This window comes from Cetorhinus maximus, chromosome 3, assembly GCF_964194155.1.
Source record: "Cetorhinus maximus chromosome 3, sCetMax3.hap1.1, whole genome shotgun sequence".
Taxonomy (NCBI): domain Eukaryota; kingdom Metazoa; phylum Chordata; class Chondrichthyes; order Lamniformes; family Cetorhinidae; genus Cetorhinus; species Cetorhinus maximus.
In genome coordinates, this window is record NC_135881.1 from 156,884,738 (window position 1) to 156,907,106 (window position 22,369).

Consider the following 22,369-nt stretch of genomic DNA (forward strand, 5'->3'; position numbering starts at 1 on the left):
ATAGGGAGCAGCTGTCCCCCTTAGTTGAAGGGTCAGTCACAAGGGGACATAAGTTCAAGGTGAGGGGCAGGAGGTTTAGGCGGGGGATGTGAAGAAAAACTTTTTTACCCAGAGGGCGGTGACGGTCTGGAATGCGCTGCCTGGGAGGGTGGTGGAGGCGGGTTGCCTCACATCCTTTAAAAAGTACCTGGATGAGCACTTGGCACATCATAACATTCAAGGCTATGGGCCAAGTGCTGGTAAATGGGATTAGGTAGGTATGTCAGGTGTTCCTCACGTGTCGGTGCAGACTCAATGGGCTGAAGGGCCTCTTCTGCACTGTGTGATTCTGTGAATAATTACTGTTAGCTTATCAATAATAGAACTAAGCTCAGCGTATACACAACAAGGGCCAAGGCAATTACAGATTTCATCCACAATAAAAATGGTTTGTACTGAAAAGCTTAATTAGAAGATCATTTAGACATACCAAGCAATACTTTCCACACAAGAACACGATACATGGAGGGAAGAGGATAGCGTTGAGCAAAAGTGCAGAGCTTCTCAACATCTGCAAAAAAAAAAATTACTGATCATATTTTATCCTTAATAGAATTGATATAAAGTGTTTAAAGCTTGGTTCGCTGTTATTCATTCTCGCAACAAAAACACAGTTTATCACCAGAACTGTGAAAAGCTACTTCATTTTTTTCCCAAAAAGAACAAGACTAGAAAATCTCTGTGTGCCACAAGATTCACATATACTGCTAATTCAACAATTTGTCAATCCCAGACATGGGATGTAATAAATAAGACCATTTTACCACCAGTTTTAATTTAATAGAATAGCACTACAGTAGTCAAATTGCTAGACTAATAATCCACAGATCAATAACTTAAATCTCACCATGACAAATTGCGAAACTCAAGTAGCTATCCAGACTGGCTTAATGCAAGTCCCATTCCACACAATGAGGCTGACTCTGAGGGCTGAATTTCAATCCATAGTGTCAGAGTTCAGGTGAGGGCTGTGGATTAAAATTGGTGAAACCAACAATGTGTCAGGAAGACAGTCCCATCCTGCTGACTTCCGCATTTGACTGCAGTATGGTAGCTATCACAAACAATGGATTGTCATTTTCATAAGCTAAACACTAAATTAGAGCCGCTTTCACTTTAATAATAGGATCCATGGGTTTCGCCAGCTTCCTGAAACTCACCAGTGAAAGTACACAGCAACAAATGAGGAGTCTAAATCAATTTCATGCAAAGGTGCCAATAAATGCTCAGCTGTTTCCATATCTGCTGGGGTATCAGGTTGGGTCCTGCTTACGTCGTTTTAGATTGGACCTCAAAGTAGGACCAAGATGACTATCAGCAGCAGTAGGAGCAGCACGCACAGCAGCCTGCTGCTCACGGGCCTGTAGCTGCACTGTGGAGAGGGGACCAGCAGAGTGGTGCAGCTTGCAAGAGGCCCTATCTACGAAACACGAGGCATGGGCCTAGTTTCCTTGACATATGAGCACCAGTGTCTCAGGATGTCAGGGACAGGCGGTGGCAGACATCTGCAGGTTCATAGTAGAAAATCTGCTGGCTGCTGGACTTAATGGTCACTCGGTACCAGTGGCTGTCAAAGTCACCACCACCCTTAACATTTTTTACCACTGGGCTCCGCCACAGAGCATTGCAGGATCTTCCAGCTCCTGCCCACAATTTTTTTTATTCATTAATGGGATGAAGGTGCACTGGCCAGGCCAGTATTTATTGCCCATCCCTAATTGCCATCAAGAAGGTGGTGGTAAGCTGCCTTCTTGAATCGATGCTGCCCATGTGGTGTAGGTACACCCACAGTGCTGTTGGTGAGGGAGTTCCAGGATTTTGACCCAGTAACACTGAAGGAACGGTGATATATTTCCAGGTCAGGATGGTGAATGGCTTGATGGGGAACTTCCAAGTGATGGTGGCGTTGCCATGTGTCTGCTGCCCTCGTCCTTCTAGATGGTAGTGATCATGGGTTTGGAAGGTGCTGCCTAAGGAGCCTTGGTGAGTTCCTGCAGTGCATCTTGTAGATGGTACACACTGCTGCCACTGTGTCAGTGGTGGGGGGAAGTGAATGTTTGTGGATGGTGTGCCAATCAAGCACGGATGATGTAGAGCTTCTTGAGTCTCCAGGCAAGTGGAGAGAATTCCTTCACACTCCTGACTTGTGCCTTGTAGATGGTGGACAGGCTTTGGGGAGTCAAAAGGCGAGTTACACATCACAGGATTCCTAGCTTCTGACCTGCACTTGTAGCCACAGTGATTATATGGCTAGTCCAGTTCAGTTTCTGGTTAATAGCAAACCCCAGGTGTTGATAGTGGTGGATTCAGAATTGGGATTGCCATTGAATGACAAGGGCGATGGTTAGATTCTCTCTTGTTGGAGATGGTCATGCCTGGCACTTGTGTGATGCAAATGTTACTTGCCACTCGTCAGCCCAAGCCTGAATACTGTCCAGGTCTTGCTACATTTGGCCACGGATTGCTTCAGTATCTGAGGAGTCGTGAGTGGTGATTATTGTGCAATCATCAGCAAACATCCCCATTTCTGACTTTATGACGGCAGGAAGATCATTGATGAAGCAGCTGAAGATGGTTGGGCCTCGGACAAATGCATGAAATGTGACTGATTGTCGTTCGCTAGGGCAGGCAGTTATGTCAACTTTGCCACCGATGATGCTAGTCAGAATGAGCAGGTGTTCGGCCTTGCAGATTGGGTTGCCGTGCCCTCGGTGCAAGTTATCATCAACTGCACAAACGTGTGGCAATCCAAGCATCCCAAGATAACCAGGAGTACTTGTCAACACACAGGTTTTCCACTCCATTAATATGCAGCAGGTGCACAGTCAGAAAAGAGACATTTATGCAGGTTTGTGCAAGATGCTTCTATCTTGAGGCAGTCCAAACTGCCTGATCTCTTTGGAATTGGAAGCAGACTTAGGGTCCTGGGAGCTGAAGGCTTGGTCACCCAATGGTGGGACAATTAAAATTGGGGATGCTCAGCTTTCCCACATTCTATCAGAATCCCCCTTCTCGTAGCACTTTAGTGAAATTAAAATCTGGGCCTTGATGTCCTGAGGGGACAGACTAGTCTTAATTCTCTGTCATACAAATTACTTACCAAATGTACGTGCTTTTATAAAAACTTATGTAATAATACAAAATGATTATTTTTAAAGTTTTTGCAGGTCAGGAAGCATAAATTTTACACAAACTTTTTAAATTCTTTCTTTCTCCATTCTTCAGAAGTCAAATCTATGTTTGATCACTCATTGGGTTAGACTTTGGAGCACCAACATGCTTCACCATCAGCAATTTCACGTGACCTTTTTGTTTATTACCCAAGTTAGCAGTATATTGAATATACTTTAGGTTTACCTAACGGATCATCCTTCAGCAGAATCTCAAGGGATTTCTTCTCTTCAACACCACGAAATCCAACCTTTTCATAATAGTGAGAACGGAAGTTTCTCTGTGGGTCTTCGGCCATTTTCCTACCAAAAAAGAAACTGTAGGAGCGGCCAATACTTCTTAATCAAAGCTGCAGAAGCTTTGAAATATCATCCAATATGTCTACTGCAATACAATGGTCAGTAAAACATTTTAGTGAGAAATTTAACATGCCACTTAAGTATATAGAAATGGCATGAAATAAAATTCCAAGTTGATCTCATAATTGCAGATCTGTTAACTCCTAACATCTACTAAGCTGTGCAGCACAGTGTTAAATAAATCATATGTGGGAGTCAGAAGATTTTATTAACCTCTTAGAACAGCTAACTTAAATTAAAGAATGAAGACAAATAATGGAGATTGAAAGGCTATTCTGAACATAGTTGCCCCTATGTATGGATTATACAGAGTCAATACATGCAAAATAAGCCCCTTGAAAGCACCTGCTGGAATGTTCTATCAAACTCTATAGATTGCAAAAGCTGCAATGAAGGCTGCAAAAATTCCCAGAAAGAGTCTAGCTTCAAGACTTACATCCCATTGATTGCTAAAGAGAATAAAAGGAGGCTAAATGAGGAACACAAATAAAAACATTGAATCATAGTTATTGCACAGGAGGCCATTCAGCCCATTGTGTCTATGCTGGCTCTCTGAAGGAGCAATTCATCTAGTGCTACTCCCCTGCATTTTCCTCATAGCCTTGCAAATATTATCTTTTCAGATAATGATCCAATTGTCTTCTGAAATCCTCAATTGACCCTGCCTCTCCCATGCCCTCAGGCAGTGCATTCCAGATCCTAACCACTCGCGGCGTAAAAGTTGTTATCCACTTGTCGCCATTGCTTGTTTTGCCAATTACCTTAAATCAGTGCTGTTTTTTGATCCTTTCACGAGTGGAAACAATTGCTCCCTATCTACTCAGTCTAGGTCCCTCATGATTTTGAATAACTATCAAATAAGACCATAAGGCATGGGGGAAGTAGGCCATTCGGCCCATCGAGTCTGCACCGCCATTCAATGAGATCATGGCTGATCTGATAATCCTTAACTTCTCTTTCCTGCCTTTTCCCCATAACCCTCGATTCCCTTGCTGATTAAAAATCTGCCTATCTCAGCTTTAAATATACTTAACGACCCAGCCTCTACAGCCCTCTGTGGTAACGAATTCCACAGATTCACTACCCTCAGAAGAAATTCCTCTGCATTTCTGTCTTAAATGGGTGACCATTTACTCTGAGGTTATACCCTCTGATCCTAGACTCTCCCACAAAGGGAAACAACCTCTCAGTATTTATCAAGCTTCCTAAGAATCTTATATGTTTCAATAAGGTCGCCTCTCATTCTTCTAAACTCCAGTGAGTACAGGCCCAACCTACTCAACCTCTCCTCATAAGAAAATCCTTCCATACCTGGGATCAACCTAGTGAACACTCTTGGGACTGCCTCCAATGCCAGTATATCTTTCCTTAGATAAGGTGACCAAAATTGTTCACAGTATTCTAGGTGTGGTCTAATTAGTATCCTGTATAGTTTTAGCAAGACTTCCCTATTTTTATACTCCACCCACTTTGAAATAAAGGCCAACATTCCATTTGCCTTCCCTATTACCTGTTGAACTTGCATGCTAGCTTTTTGTGATTCATGCACAAGGACCCCAAATCCCTCTGTGCGGCAGCTTTCTGCAATCATTCTCCATTAAATAATATTCAGCTCCTCTATTCTTCTTGCCAAAGTGCATAACCTCACATTTTCTCACCTTATATTCCATCTGCCAAGTTTTTGTCCACTCACTTAACCTGTCTATATCCCTCTGTAGACTCTGTCACCCTCACCACTTGCCTTCCCGCCTATTTTTGTGTCATCTGCAAACATGGCAATAGTGCATTCATTTCCCTCAGCCAAGTCGTTAATATATATTGTAGATAATTGTGGCCCCAGCACTGATTCCTGTGGTACTCCACTAGTTACAGGTTGCCATCCTGAAAATGTCCCCCTTATCCCAACTTTCTATCTTCTATAGGTTAGCCAATCCTCTATCCATGCTAATATACTACCCCCAACACCATGGGCTCTTATCTTATTAAGTAGCCTTATGTGCGGTACCTTATCGAACGCCTTTTGGAAATCCAAATATATTACATCTACTGGTTCCCCTTTATCTATCCTGCTTGTTACCTCCTCAAAGAATTCTAATAAATTTGTCAGGCATAATTTCCCCTTCATGAAGCCATGCTGACTGTGTTTGGCTATATTATGTATTTCTAAATCCTCTCTTACCCTTGCACATTGTTTCTTTTCAAATAATTATCTAATGCCCTCTTGAATGCCCCGATTGAACCTGCCTCCACCACTCTTCCAGGCAGTGTATTCTAGACTCAAACCACTCGCTGTGTGATAAAGTTTCTTCTCGCATCACATTTGCTTCTTTTGCAAATCACTAAATCTGTGCCCTCTCACTCTTGATCCTTTTACAAGCGGGAACAGTTTCTCCCCATCTACTTTAACCAGCTCCCTCATGATTTTGAACACCTCTATCAAATCTCCTCTTAGCCTTCTTCTCCCCAAGAAGAACAGTTCCAACCTCTCCAATCTATCTTCATAACTGAAGTTTCTCATCCCTGAAACCATTCTTGTAAACCTCTTCTGCACTCTCTCCAATACTCACATCCCTTCTATTGTATTGCACCCAGAACGGCACACAATACTCCAGCTGAGGTGTAACTAATGTCTTATATAAGCTCAGCATAACCTCCTTGCTCTTATACTCTATGCCCCTATTAATAAAGCCCAGGATTTTGTGCTTTATTAGTTACTCTCTCCACCTGTCTTGCCACCTTCAATGATCTATGCACACATACACCCAGGTCCCTCTGCTCCTGCACCCCTCAAGAATTGTACCCCTTATTTTATATTGTCTCTCCATGTTCTTCCTACCAAAATGTATCACCTCACACTTCTCTGCATTGAACTTCATTTGTCACCTATCTGCCCACTCCACCAACTTGTCTATGTCCTTTTCAAATGCTATACTGTCCTGCTCACAGTTTACAATGCTTCCAAGTTTCGTATCATCCACAAACTTTGAAATTGTCCCCTGCACACCAAATCTAGATCATTAATATATGCAAGGAAAAGCAAGGGTCCCAATAGTGACCCCTGGGGAACTCCACTATAAACCTTCCTCCAGCCTGAAAAATATCCATTGACCATTACTCTGTTTCCTATTGCTCAGCCAGTTTTGTATCCATGTTGTTACTGTCCCTTTTGTTCCATGAGCTATAACTTTTCTCACAAGTCTGTTGTGTGGCACTGTATCGAATGCCTTTTGAAAGCCCATGAAACACCACATCAACAGCATCACTCTCATCAACCCTCTCGCCTACCTCTTCAAAAAACTCCAGCAAATTTATCAAACATGATTTTCCCTTTAGAAATCCATGCTTCCTAATCAACCCACATTTTACCATGTGACTATTAATTCTATTCCGAATAATTGTTTCTAGAAGCTTCCCCACCATTGAAGTTAAACTGACTGGTCTGTAATTGCTGGGCTTATCCTTACCTTTTTTGAACAAGGGCGTAATGTTTGCAAATTCTCCAGTCCTCTGGCACCTCCCCTGAGTCTAGGAAAGACTGAAAGATTATGGCCAGTGCCCCTGCAATTTCCATTCTCACTTCCTTCAATATCCTTGGATGCATCTCATCCGGCCTCTGTGCCTTGTCAACTTTAAGTACCGACAGTTTATCCAACACTTCCTTCTCATCATTTTGAAACCTTTCAGTGACAGAGTTTCCTCCTCTGTCACCTTGGCCTCGGTAGTATCTGATTCCTTGGTAAAGACAGATGCAAAGTATTCACTTAACACCTCAGCCATGCCCCCTGCCTCAATGTGTAAATTTCCTTTTTGGTCTGTAATCGGCCCTACTGCTCCTTTTACCATCTTTTTACTATTTATGTGCTTATAGAAGACTTTGGGATTCCCCTTTATGTTGGCTGCCAGTCTTTTCTCATAATCCCTCTTTGTTCCCTTATTTGCTTTGTCACTCCCCTTCTGAAGTTCTGTATTCCACTTGGGTCTCAGTTGTATTTTCTACCTGACACTTGTCATAAGTACACTTTGCCTTCTTTATCTTAATTTCTATCTCCTTTTTCATCCTGGGAGCTCTGGATTTGTTTGACCTACCTTCCCCGTTTGAGGGACATATCTTGACTGTGCTCAAGCCATTTATTTTTTGAAGGTAGCCCATTGTTCAGTTACAGTTTTTCCCATCAACCTTTGGTTCCAGTCACTTGTGGCTTCGTTCTTGCCCCATTGAAGTCGGCCCAGTTAATTATTCTTACTCTGGATTACTTATTGTCCTTTTCTACCACTATCCTAAACCTTACGATACAATGATCGCTGTCTCCTAAATGTTCCCCACTGACACTTGAGGCCCACCTCATTTCCAAGAACCAGGTCCAACAGTGCATCCTTTCTTGTTAGACGGGACACTTACTGCTGTAGAAAATTCTCCTGAACACAATCTAGGGATGTTTGCCCTTCCCTGCTCTTTACACTACCACTGTCCAAGTCTACATTCGGGTAATTAAAGTCCGCCATTATAGCTACTCTACAATGTTTGCATCTCTCTGTAATTGTCCTGCAGATTTGTTCCTCTACATACTTCCCACTAGATGGCGGTCTATAGCCTGCACTGAGCAATGTATTTGCACCCTTTTTGTTCTTTAGTTCTAGACAAATTGATTCTGTCCTTGAACCCTGTGGAACATCCTCTTTCTCCAGCACTGCAATGCTCTCTTTAACCAATACTGCCAACCCTCCTCCTTTTCTGAACATCTTGTAACCAGGAATATTTAACACCCAGTCCCAGCCTTCCTTGAGCCTGGTCTCTGTTATTGCCACAACATATTTCCACATGGCAATCTGTGCCTGTAACTCCCCAATCTTATTTACTATACTCTGTGCATTCACATTCATGCACAGTAACCCTGATACAGACTTCATGACTTTCTCCCTTACTCTGGTTCCACCTATTACCTTACTTTTCTCTATATTAGTGCTATCTGTCTCTCCCAGTATTTTGTGCACCCTGGTATTCCTCTTTAATATTCTCTCCTGGTTCCCTCACTCTTGCTAAGTTAGTTTAAAGCCCTCCCAACAGCACAAGCAAAACGCCCTGCAAGGAATTCAGTCTCAGTTCTGTTCAGGTGCAACCCGTCCAGCTTGTACAGGTGTCATCTTCACCAGAGCCAGTCCCAGTGTCCCAGGAATCTAAAGCCCTCCCTCCTGCACTATTTTTATCAGTCACGCATTCATCTACCTTATCCTCCTATTTCTGTACTCACTTACACGTGGCACTGGGAGCATTCCAGAGGTTACTACATTTGAATTCCTGCTTGATAATTTTCGATCTAGCTCTGACCACATCCCCCTTCCTACCCAAATCATTCGTACCAACGTGGATCACGACCTCTGGCTGATCACCCTCCCCCAGAAGCATGTCCTGCAGCCGCTCGGTGACATCCTTGACCCTGGCACCAGGGAGGCAACATCGTGGAGTCACATCTACAGCATCATAAATGCCTGTCTGTTCCCCTGCCTAATGAATCCCCCATCACTATTGCTCTTCCTTTCTTCTTCCTCCCCTCCTGTATAGCCGAGTAACTCGTAGTGCTGCAAACTTGGTTCTGACTGTACTCCGAGGAACCAGCACCCTCACCAGCTTCCAAAATGGAAAACCGATTTGTGAGCGCGACCCCAAGGGACTCTTGCACTATCTGCCTAGTTCTCTTGCCTCTAGGCTTCTAAGCTGCGGTGTGATCACCTCACTATCCACATAGCTCTCAGCCTTACGAACGTACCACAGTGACACCAGCCGCCACTCAAGCTCTGAAACCCGGAGCTCAAGTTTCTGCAGCTGGCAGCACTTCATGAACACTTGGTCGTCTAGGACACCAGTACTGCCCATGATGTCCCACATATTACAGGCTACACGTTCCAATCGACCGAGCTGCCCTGCCATGTCTTAACTTTATTTTACTTTTGTTTACTTATATTACTTTATTATATGGGCCCTGACTTCCCCTTATTCCTGGTGTTTCACACTTAAATCCAAGTATAGCTACTTCTTTAAAAATAACAGGCTTTTCTAATTTACAGCAATTTAAAGACAGTCCCTAACAGTAGTTTCTTACCAACCAATGAACTTATGGTTTTCCTGTGACTGTTTTTCTGACTCTCTTTCGAACTCAGCATGTGCTGGTTCCAAGCAGCTGACTAGTGTGCCTCTCCGACTCCCAAGCTAAGTGTTATACACAGTGCCTTTAGTGTGGAGTGTTTAAGAAATGCATTTGACAAAATTGACTGGAGTGGATAGTTTATGTAGAGAATGGTTATAAGGAGGGAATTTATTTAGTTTATCTTACAACAGATTTATGAAATAAGCCACGAGAAAAGAATATTGACTCAATTTGTATAAATAAATTCATGATGCTGCAAACTGCAGATATGGTGAGAAGCCAAGAAGATGGTACAGAGATCAGTCAAAAAAGCAGACTTACATGGGCCAAATGGTCTTTCCTACCCCTCTATTAGGGTAGCCCTGTGCATCGTCACCATCCTAGAGGAGGGAGAAGATTATCTGAGTGTAAGTTCTGAAATAAGATCACTTTCAACTCAACTAACTCTCATATAGAAACAGAGAAGCAAGAAACAGTGGCTCAGATTTTAATCATTATTTTCAGGCAAACCAAGCCATACAAAGCAATTTGTAATAGGTAATAAATTATGGTAACATTGGAACCCTGTGTCACACAGGTGAGGTGTAGGAAATATTGGAAGATAATATAGCTATACAATAGTCTGTGGTCATTACTATTTGATCCCGCAGAAACACTAGACCATATGACTCGTTTCTAATAATCAAAATTAAATAGACTGACAAAAATCTGTCATTTCAGAAGGGCAGTTAGAAGTCATCACATTGCGATCTGTTTTAGTGATGGTGGTTGAGGGATAAATATTGGTCAGAACATTGGGAGAATTCCCCTGCTCTTTTTTAAATAATGCCATGGGATCTTTTAGATCCACCTGAGAGGAATAGGCTGTGCTTGCTGCCAACTGCGCAGCCAACGCCAGGCATGCGCAGTCAATTCTGTTGACTTCCTTACATCATGGCGAGCGATGGTGTCAGCAGCAGCCAGGGCCAAAAATGGCACCATTCAAATAATCACAGCTCTGTTTTTTCTCTTGTTTAAGCAACAGTGAAAGCCAGCCTCTTTTTTTAAACTCGACATATAATATCATAGAAATGCAATTTAAGCACAAAATTTAATAGCAGACTTGAAGTCCAGTCATGAAATAAAGAATCTGAAAAAGAGTATGGACTCGAAACGTTAACTCCATTTCTCTCTAAACAGATTCTGCCAGACCTGCTGAGTTTTACCAGCATTTTCTGTTTTCATTTCAGGTTTCCAGCATCCGCAGTATTTTGCTGTTATGAAATAAAGAGTGTTTCATACAAAGTATTTGAATGGTTCTTGATCAGCTAAACAATCTTCAAAGTATTCTGTGTGTCATAATTGCTTGACTTAGGTTCTTGTGATTTCATGCAACCTCTGTGTAAGTAGGGTCTCCTTAGGGATGAGTTTTAACCATGGGAGATTGGGGTTCAGTCTATCCTCTCTGGCAGACTCAACAATTTGATAGATGAGCCAGAGATGTGCACAGTATACCAGGGCACTCTACTGTTACTGAGTTTGGCTGGCTCAACATTGGAATTTGGGAGGATACCTGCCCCTAATAGCTTTATTGCTCTTCAGGCTAAACCTAAACTTCCAACCATATTCATCGCAGGCAATGTATGTCCATACAAATATAAAAGCTTTTCACGCATGTGCAGAGGTGTACTGGCAGGCTGGGCGCAGCTATGCATGCTCAGATCAGCCACCGTGTTTTGGCAGGAGTTACAGTGAGAAGAATAACAGTGCTGTGGTTTAATGTCTTATCTGAAAGATGGCACTTCCAACAGTGCAGCACTCCCTCAGTGAGTGCTTAAGTCTCTGGAGTGGGTCTTGAACACGTGTCATAGGCATGAGTGCTACAACTAAATCAAGGCCTACATCTTACAAAGGCAAAACACTGCTCTTCAGAATTATTTTCACATGGAGGAACTAAAATGGGCCCCAAATTTGTATTCTCTCGTGAAAGGCTGTTGATTGTAATACAATTCAAAATCGTCACTTGGTTATGCTAAAAGATTTTAAAATTTGAATATAAATATGGAAATAAGCGAAGTACAGGCAGTAGAGTGCACACAGTTCAATAAGTACAGCTCTATAAAGGGTTCAGTGCAGGCTGTGTAGAGAGCTGAGTATAGGCAGTGCAAAGCAGTCAGTGGCAGGTCAGTGCAACACACATATAAAAGCAAAATACTGCAGATGTTGGAGATTGAACAAAACAGAAAATGCTGGAAATACTCAGCAGTTCTGGCAGCAATTTGTTGAAAGAGAAACAGAGTTAATGTTTCAGGTCTGGGATCTTCCATGAGAACCGAGAAAAATTATAAACGTAATAGATTTTGAGCAAGTGATAGATTGGAGAGCAGGAGATTAAATATCAAAACGTTACATAGTGCAAAACCAAATAGTGGGCCAAGTAAAGAAACAAAACATGTGACTAAAAGAGATGTGGAAGATAGGACCCTGAATAGCTGCCATCCAAACATGAAGTAATGGAGATGAGAGAGGAATGAGAGAAAAACAAACCAGCAGAAAAACATGAAACAAAATGGAGGCAGAGGTTATGATCTAAAATGATTGGACTTAACGTTGAGTTTAGAAGGCTGTACAGCGCCCAATCAAACGACGAGGTGCTGTTCCGCGAGTTTGTGTCGAGCTTCATGGGAACACTGCTTGAGACCAAGGACAGAATGGTCAGAGTGGGGGCAAAGTGAAGAATTCAAACTACAGGCGACTGGAAACTCAGAGTCACGCTTGCGGACTGAACATGGGAGTTCCACAAAGTGGTCACCCAGTCTGCGTTTGGTCTCCTCAATGCTAAGGAAACATCTTGAACAGCAATTACAGTGTACCAAGTTGAAAGTACAAGTAAATTGCTTCAACGTATTCCACTTGGACTCCAACTGAAATTCCAGGCTTCATGTTTTGGATCACCCATGATTACAAATATCTCCCAGACAATCGGCAAACTTCAAACTGTTGTTCAGGCAGCATCCTGAGCTTCACACTCTATGCCACATGTCACCACATGTACACTCTCAACCTCTCTTTTAAACAGCACTATCTCAAAACTGTCCTGTTCACAATTTCATTTCATCCATTGCCTCATTTGGCATTTCAACAAAAAACCTTTCATCTTCCTTCCTGGTGTAGTTGGAAAGATGGTATGGGAGGGAGAGCTTTAGGTTCCTAGGGCATTAGAACTAGTTCTGAGGAGATGGGACATACAAAAGCAGGGCGAGTTGGCTCTGAACGGAGATTTACTAGTGGTACTGGTAAGAGTGATGGTTCATCCAGGGAGCGCAGCCAAAGCTTGGCTCAGCAGGAGGAAGACAGGAAAAGCAGTTGTAATATAGGATTCAATAGTTAGGGGAATAGACAGATGTTCCTGTGTACGTCTCCTCCTTGCTGCCAGGGTTAAGGATGTCACTAAGTGGCTGCAGAGTACTGAGGGGTGGGGAGGGTAAACAACCAGCTGTTATAGTCCACATCGGTATCAGTAGGGGACAATGCAGACATTATAGTTAAGGAAGAGGAGTGTGAAGTACTGAATGTGATAAACATAGGGAGGGAGGAAGTATTAAGGGGATTAGCATCCTTGAAAGTGGATAAATCACCAGGGCCAGATGAAATGTACCCCAGGCTGTTGAAAGAAGCCAGGGAGGAAATTATAGAAGGTCTGATCATCATTTTCCAATCCTAACTGGATACAGGGGTGGTGCCAGAGGATTGGAGGACTTCTAATGTTGTACCTTTGCTTAAAAAAGGACTGAGGGATAGACTGAATAACTACAGGCCAGTCAAGCTGACCTCAGTAGTGGGAAAATTATTGGAATCAATTCTGAGGGACAGGAGAAACCGTCACTTAGAAAGGCATGGATTAATCAAGGGCAGTCAGCATGGATTTAAGTGAAAGTTGTGTCCAACTAATTTGATTGAATTTTTTGAAGCAGTAACAAGAGGGATTGATGAGGCCGATGTGGATTTTAGCAAGGCATTTGACAATGTCCCACATGGCAGGCTCATTAAAAAAATAAAAGGCCATGGGATCCAGGAGAATGTAGCAAACTGCATTCAAAATTGGCTCAGTGGCAGGAAACAAAGGGTAATCATTGATGGCTTTTGTGACTGGGGTTCCGCAGTGGGCAGTACATGGTCCCCTGCTTTTTGTGGTATATATTAATGATTTGGAAATGTTAGGGGGCATGATCAAGAAATTTGCAGGCGACAAAAATTGGCTGCATAGTTGATAGTGAGGAGGATTGCTGTAAACTACAGGAAGATATCAAGGGGCTAGTCAGATGGGCAGAAAAGTGGCAAATGGAATTCAACCCCGAGAAGTGTCAGGTGATGCATTTAGGAGATCAAACAAGGCAAATAAATACACAATAAATGGGGGGATAATGAGAGGTGTAGAGGAAGTGAGACACCTTGGAGTGAATGTCTACTGGTCCCTGAGGGTAGCAGAATAGGTTGATAAGGTGGTTAAGAAGGTGTATGGAATCCTTTTATTTATTAGCTGAGGAATAGAATATAAGAGCAGGAGATTATACTGGGACTACATAAAACATTAGTTTGGCCACAAATTGAGTAGTGTGTGTAGTTCTGGTCACCTCATTACAGAAAGGGTGTAATTGCATTAGAGAGGGTACAGAGAAGATTTATGAGGATGTTGCCAGGACTGGAAAATTGCAGCTATGAGGAAAGATTGGACACGCTGGGATTGTTCTCCCTGGAACAGAGGAGGCCGAGGGGAGATTTGATTGAGATGTACAAAATTGTGAGGGGCCTGAACAGAGTGGATGGGAAGGACCTATTTACTTTAGCAGAGAGGCCAGTGACTGGAGGGCATAGATTTAAAGTGATTGGTAGAAAGATGAGAGGGGAGGTGAGGAAAGATTTTTTCACCCAGAAGATTTGAGGGTATGGAACTCACTGCCTGAAAGGATAGTAGAGGCAGAAACCCTCAACTCATTTAAAATATGTTGGGATATGCACCTCACGCGCTGCAACCTGCAGGGCTACGGACCAAATGCTAGAAAGTGGGATTAGGCTGAGTTCCTAGTTTTTCAGCTGGTGTGGACCCGATGGGCCAAATGGCCTCTTTCTGTGCCACTGAATCATACAAGGTTTATCAGCAACATAGCCCAAAAGAGCGATGTGGTCCTGCAGTGAGTTTAGGGAGCTAGGAAGGAAACTAGCAAGCAGGACCTCAAAGATAATAATCTCCAAATTACTCCCAGTACTGCATGTAAGCGAGTATAAAAATATGAAGATAGAGTCGATGAATGTGTGGTGGAGAGATGGTGCAGGAAGGAGGGCTTTAGATTCCTGGGACACTGGGATCAGCTCTGGGGCAGGTGTTGCCTGTACAGGCCGGAAGGGTTGCACCTGAACAGAGCTGGGACCAATTTCCTGGCAGGCCAATTTGCTAGTACTACTGGAATGGATTTAAATTAACTTGGCAGGGGTGTGGGAACGAATCAGGAGGTAATATTAGAGAGGCAGAGAGCGTTAAGAGTAGAAAATAGTAAAGTGTTTGGGGTCAGAGTAAGAGGGAATGTTAAAAGGTCTAAATTAGGTTTAAGGTTAGTGAGCTGCAGGTGCAGATAGCCACATGGAAATATGCTGTGATGATAATAGGGACCTAGCTCAAAAAAGGGCAAGACACAAGGTATTCAGGAAAAATAAGGGAGGGTAAAAAAGGAGTAACAATATCAATTAAGGAGAACATTACAATGCTAGAAAGAAAGGATGCTTCAGAAGGGTCAAGGACAGAGTGAATTTGGTTAGAGATAATTAAGGAAAGCCAGATCAGATTTGTTAAGGGCAAACTTGGAGCTTTTTGATGAGGTAATGAGAGGATTAGGGTAATGCGGTTGATGTGGTGTACGTGGACTTTGAAAAGATATTTGATAAAGTGCCACACAACAATCATATAATAATAGGGACATTAGCAGTATGGATACAAAATTGGTCGAGTGACAGGAAAAAGTAGTGGTGAATGGTTGTCCTTCGGACTAGAGGAAGGTTGATAGTGTGGTTCCCCAAGGGTTGGTGTAAGGACCTCTGCTTTGCTTGATATATATTAATGACTTAAGAACATAAGAAATAGGAGGAGTAGGCCATTAAGCCCCTCAAGCCTGCCACTCCATTCAATAAGATCATGGCTGATCTGTCCCAGGCCTCACTTTGTCTTTCATGCCAGCAGATTCCTTATGTCCTCATCACAACATGCCTTCCCATCTATTTTTGTATCGTCAGCAAATATTTTGATGCATTACACTCTGCCCCCTCCTCCAAGTCACTAATATAGAAAGTAAATAATTGAGGGCCTAGAACTGATCCTTGTGGCACTAGTTGCGTCTTTCCAACCTGAAAAAGACCCATTAATCCCGACACTCTGCCTTCTGTGCGCTAACCAATCCTCAATCCACGCTAATACATTACCCCCAATACCGTGAGCTCCTATCTTGTGCAATAACCTTTTATGTAGCACCCTATCGAATGCCTTCCGGAAATCCAAATACACTACATCTACCGGACTTAAGACTTTGGTGTACAGGGCACAATTTCAAACATTTGGAGGTAGCATGAAACTTGTAAGCGTTGTGAACTGATAAGAATAGTGTTAAACTTCAAAAAGACAAGGACAGGTTGGTACAATGGGCAGACAAGTGGCAGATGAAATGTAATGCAGAGAAATGTGAAGTGATTCATTTTAGTAGAAAGAATGAGGAGAGGCAATATAAAAGGGAACAATTTTAAAGGTGGTGCAGGAGCAGAGGGACCTGGGGTGAGAAAGGCACAAATCAATGAAAGTGACAGGGCAGGTGAGAGTGTCAATAAAAAGCATACAGGATCCTGGGCTTTACAAATAGGAACATAGAGCACAAATGCAAGGAAGCTATGTTAAACTTGAATAAAACACTGGTTTGGCTTCGACTGGAGTTTGCACTTAGTTGTAGGCACTACACTTTAGGGTGTGAAAGCATTAGAGGGTGAAGAAAAGACTCATGAAAATTGTTCCTGGGATGAGGAACTTCAGTTACAAAGATAGATTGGAGAAGCTGGGGGTGTTCTCCTTGGAGAAGAGAATGTTGAGAGGAGATTTGATAGAGGTATTCAAAGTCATGAGGGGTCTGAATGGAGTAGATAAGGAGAAACTGTTCCCATTGGTGGAAGGGTCGGAAACCAGGGGACACTGATTTAAGGCAATTGGCAAAAGAAGCACCAGCGACATGAGGAAAAACTTTTTTTACGCAGAGTGTGGTTAGGATCTGGAACCTGAGAATGTCGTGGAAGTTGATTCAATTGTGACTTTCAAAGGATAATTAGATCATTATCTGAGGAAAAAAAGCTTTGCAGGACAATGGGGAAAAGACAGAGGAATGTGACTAAGTGAGTTGCTCTGGAGACACGATGGGCTGAATGACTTCCTTCCATGCTGTTACCACTCTATGATGCTTTTAGGTCTGAAGGAATTCAAGCCACAACTCATGGATACATACATCCCTCAGGGTCCTTCTTCCCCATCACTTTCCTCTGACCCCATCCCTTCTTCAAATCTCATCCCTTGAAGTATATTCACAATAACCTGTAACCTTTCCCTCTCTGACCCCGAACGATGTCGTTAGCGAAGGCCTTAGTTTCATTCCGTTATGTCCCCATTTCAGTAACACACTGAGCTCTACTTCTATTGCCTTCACCTCCGCACCTACGTTTTTGGCAAGACGTCTCCACACATATCCCCCCACCACACCTCACACCCCCCACCAGTGGACCATTTTACCCAACTTCAGTACTGTATTTTCCCTCCACCTGGTCCATTCCTCTTACACGCTAAACTTTTCATTGAAAACTGCCAGTGTGATAGCGGCCACCACAATTTCTCCACTTCCCTGTTACTTTAACCTGTCTCCCCCTGAACTTGCCATGCTCCATTCTCTCAGGTCCAACCCTAACATTGTCATCAAGCCTGCTGACAAAGGTGGTGCTACTTCTGTCTGAAGCATCAACCTCTATCTAGCAGAGGTCAAACTCTGACACTTTCTCCTACCTTCCGTGGACCATGAGCCAACCACCAAACATCAAGCCCTTACTTCCAGGAATGTCACTGACCACATCTCTGGAGATCTTCCCTCCACAACCGCCAACCTCAGTCCCGTAAAACCAAACAGCTCCTTCCCAAAGTGCACTAACAAGACTTGGTAGATCCATCATTTCAGCCTGTTCATGAACTGATTTCTTCCTATCTCAACTCTGTTTCTTCTACTCTTGCCTAGTCTCTTCCCACCTACATCTATGACTCTTCCAACACTCTCCGTCACTTCAACAGTCTCGTTTTCACAATGGACTTCCAAACCATGGAGGGGGAGGGGGTGACAGGCCCTGTGTGGGGAAGGGAAGGGTAAAGGCCCTGCTCGGAGGGGGAGCGGTGTGGGGATGGGGACAGGCCCTGTACGGTGGTTGAGGGAGGGGGAGACAGGAGACAGGTCGAGTCTGGCGGGGGGAAGACAGGCCCTGTCCCGGGGGGGGGGGGAGACAGGACCTGTCCCGGGGGCGGGGGGGGGGGGGGGGGAGACAGGCCCTGTCCCGGGGGCGGGGGGAGACAGGACCTGTCCCGGGGGCGGGGGGGGGGAGACAGGCCCTGTCCGGGGGGGGGGGGGGGGGAGGAGACAGGCCCTGTCCCGGGGTGGGGGGGAGACAGGCCCTGTCCCGGGGGCGGGGGGGGGAGACAGGCCCTGTCCCGGGGAGTGGGGGGGGGGGGGGGAGGACAGGCCCTGTCCCGGGGGGGGGGGGGGGGGGGAGGAGACAGGCCCTGTCCCGGGGGCGGGGGGGGGAGACAGGCCCTGTCCCGGGGAGTGGGGGGGGGGGGGGAGGACAGGCCCTGTCCCGGGGGGGGGGGGGGGGGGGGGAGGAGACAGGCCCTGTCCCGGGGAGTGGGGGGGGGGTGACTGCTCCCTCACCACATTCCGAAACCTCACTCCCGCCTCGATGACAAGACCCAGGTTTTCTCCCACTCACCAGTGAGGGCTCCACATCCGGGGATCGGGCACCGGAAACGGCCGCCCGCCAGGAAGTGACGTCAGAAGAGTGCGGGTGAGGGGTGTCACTGTTTACATCAGAAGCAGCAGATCCAGCAACTCAGTCAGGACAGACCTCAGGGATAGAGGCCGGGTTGCTGGAGCCAGCGGCCCGCTCCCTGCTCCCTGCCATCTCCGTCTCTTCAGGTGTAAACCGAAACCAGCAAATATAAAAGAGCTTCATTCCTTCCTCAGCACTGTTTTCTTCATGACAACCGTTTATATACTTTATTTTAAGGGGTTAAGTTTCTGATGCCAATGACATCTTTCCATCAATTATCAAGGGGCAGAGTATAACCTGCCACTGATCCATGAGATCACCCCTCAGCTTATTTCTAGGGATGAACTTCTGGTTAATTTCACCCAGACTGTTGTTTAGTTAAGTGGGCATGAAATTCCACCTTATCCAGCCTGACAACACCTCCACAAAGGCCACCTTCCGACCCTGATGAAAACATAAATCTAACCCCACTGTTATTTTGTGTCTGTGTCAGTTCTGGCAGGCTGCTGCAGAACTCGTCAATTAATTTCTCAATATCTTATCGGGGCATTGGACAGTCATTTCTTACAAAAGATAGACAGATATAGACCGATAGACAAATAACTATAGACTAATACAAAGATATAGACTGATTCCATAGACAAACAAATCTCCAGTATTGCTGAAAGAGACTTTTTTTGTGGAAGCTTTTCATCTTGTACTCAGGACAATTCATAACAAGAAAATACCAATTTCAGGGCAAACAATGTGTTTATACTATATGAGAAGAGAGGGCTGGTTGGTTGGCAAGAGGACTCTGATTGGTAGAGATGTTGCCATGGAGAATGCACCAGTTGATTATGACTGCCAGTTAACTGCCGAGCATTGTTTGTGATTTTAAACCAGGCAGCTTGACTCTGATTAGTCAAGACATTGCGCTGGGGAACCAGCGAATGGCTGAAACAGGCGGAATGTGAATACATGTTCTTTCTGTCTGCAAAGAACAGGGCCCTGTGTATTAATATATGTAGCTTCCAGTACATGTAAATGCACCACACTGTGAGCCCCACTAACAATGTTAAATTGGTTGTCAGCGTAATTCTTAGCATATTGAGGCTTATTTAGCAAAGGCTGTCCAATTGCAGAATCACATCTAATGTTGGGCACTGTGCTTTAAGTTTTGCAAGCACGGGTTGGTTGGGTACAATTCATACCTTTCCCGTTGCAAACAGATGAAGGGACATGCTGTTTGATAGTATCCACCAACCTTTGGGACGTATGGCCTACATACCTAGCATCACACTAGCACTGAAATTCATACACCACATTACTCATTTGTGTGATAGAACATCTTTTTGGCTTGATGGCAGCATCCTGTTAATGGCGAATACCACTCATGTTGCTACTGCATAGTAGCAGCGTAAAATAGCTAACTTCAACTGTTGCTCAAATTTTTGAGATACCTTGCCCTTCCAGGGTAATCTGAGGTGGATGTAGCTCTTTCCAGGGTTGGAAGTGATGACCTTAGCATTGGGCCTTGAGTTTGCGCGATAAATTGCCAATGCTTGGCAGTTAACTGTCAGTGACCATCAACTGGTGCATTCTCCATGGCAACACCTCTACCAATCAGAGTCCACTTGCCAACCAATCAGCACTCTCTTCTCATACAGTATAAGCATGTTGTTTCTCCTGACATTGGTATTTTCTTGCTAATTGTTCTGATGAGTACAAGATGAAAAGCTTTGACAAAATATGTCTTTGTTTCAGCAATACTCAAGTTCTGTACTGCCAAAATACAGACAGATATCAACTGACACATGGACAGACTGATTCAAGCTTGTACACAAACAGGTAGACTGAAACAAAAACAAAAATAGCTGGAAAAACTCAGCAGGTCTGGACTTAGCATTGAGTTCAACAACTTCAGATCATGAACTCTCTCCTCCATTCCCACCCCCTTTCCGATCCCCCTTTTCCCAATAATTTATAATTTTTAAAATATAATTTTCTTTTCCCACCTATTTTTAAATTTATTTTGATCTTTCATTTTATCTCCACCTTTTAGCCCATCTCGATCCCTTCCCCCCACTCCACCCCCACTAGGGCTATCTGTACCTTGCTCGTCCTGCTTTCTACCCTTAATGTCACCATTAGCACATTCCTTAGATAATATCACCACTGTCAACACCTCTTTGTCCTTTTGTCTATGACATCTTTGGCAATCTCTTCTTTGCCTCCACCTATCACTGGCCCTCTATCCAGCTCTATCTGTCCCACCCCCCCTCAACCAGCTTATATTTCACCACATTTCTATATTTCCTTAGTTCTGATGAAGAGTCATACGGACTCAAAACGTTAACTGTATTCCTCACCGCAGATGCTGTCAGACCTGCTGAGTTTTTCCAGCTATTTTTGTTTTTGTTTCAGATTTACAGCATCCTCAGTATTTTGCTTTTAGCTCAGGTAGACTGATACACGGACAGACAGATATAGATTGATATACAGATGTTGACTGATAGAAATGGAAACAAACAGACATAAACTGATGTACAGGCAGTGAAATACTGATATGTCGACACCAATAGAGTGATAGAAATAGACTAATGCACAGACAGACTGTTAGATGTAGACTTTTAAGACTTCACTGTAACAAACAAGCTAAAAGTGACAGTGACTAAATGCTACCATAGGCAACTTACACTCTAAACAACAAAGTTTCCCTTTTTAACTTTAAAAAAACAACCCAAACCACTCCCCACCCCCAACACCTCTTTGGTTATACTTTGCTCTGTGCCTTAAGTGAACACGTCATTCTCCAGTAACTGGTCCAAAGCTATTCTCAACTCCTGATGGCTTGCTTCCTTTTTGCTTTTACAGCTGGGAAACTTCTAATCCCAAAACTGACTTTCACAGTGAGGGTTACCCTGGAGACTCCTCCCTCTGGCCAAAGCTAGGCGAATCTTCCAGCCTCGTATAAATTCCCACGAACTCTTCAATCATAGCATAAGCTCCCACCGCATTCTGCATGGTGAACAATAAGATACTGGCTGCCTCTCTCTCTCTCTCTCTCTCTCTCTCAGATTCTTGAAGACTAAACTGCTTTTGTCAGGTTCAATGATATCTTAAGAAATCCTGTAAGCTGATATTATAATGGCTTGCTATGGTCTCTTCCTCTCTCAAAACCCTTCTCCATGTCAACCTAAATCACATGGGCCTGGTATCCAGTAGAAATGCAAATTACCTATCTTCTAGATCTCCAACTCCATTCTATCTAGGAATTAAATACGGTTTATAACCATTTATAAACCTATTTACAAACCTGCTATTGCTAAAATCTCCCTTTGAAACTTGGAGACTAAAAGTCTACCCATGGCCATCACAGATGCTCTTGCCATTGTCTACAGGTATGAACATCTTTCACCTTGTTATGGCACAGCTGATGGTAAAAACTGAGTTGTTCAAATCCCAGAGGAAACTTGAGACAACTGTTACAACTATTTTTTGAATTTGTATGTTTCAAGATGCGGGCTTTGAATTAAGTAGTAATACTTACTTACTTACTTAATACTTACAAAACTAGATTAAACATTT

General features: G+C 43.8%; 1 protein-coding gene across 2 annotated transcripts in view; it reads right to left on the minus strand.

Annotated features, from left to right (window-relative positions):
• The window catches only part of tbc1d7 (TBC1 domain family, member 7), a 65,453-nt gene extending 46,667 nt beyond the window's left edge, over positions 1–18,786 (minus strand). Inside the window, exons 1-5 of one of the 2 annotated variants that reach the window (XM_078539146.1) lie at positions 18,740–18,764; positions 10,034–10,092; positions 7,034–7,301; positions 3,397–3,594; positions 470–550 (exon numbers count right to left, since the gene is read on the minus strand). In XM_078539146.1, the coding sequence (XP_078395272.1) occupies positions 470–550; positions 3,397–3,508 (193 nt within the window). In that variant the 5' untranslated portion in view covers positions 3,509–3,594; positions 7,034–7,301; positions 10,034–10,092; positions 18,740–18,764. Of the gene's footprint in view, positions 1–469; positions 551–3,396; positions 3,595–7,033; positions 7,302–10,033; positions 10,093–18,739 lie in introns of both variants that reach the window. The other variant, XM_078539145.1, reaches the window with a different exon arrangement.
• Positions 18,787–22,369: the final 3,583 nt, after the last annotated feature.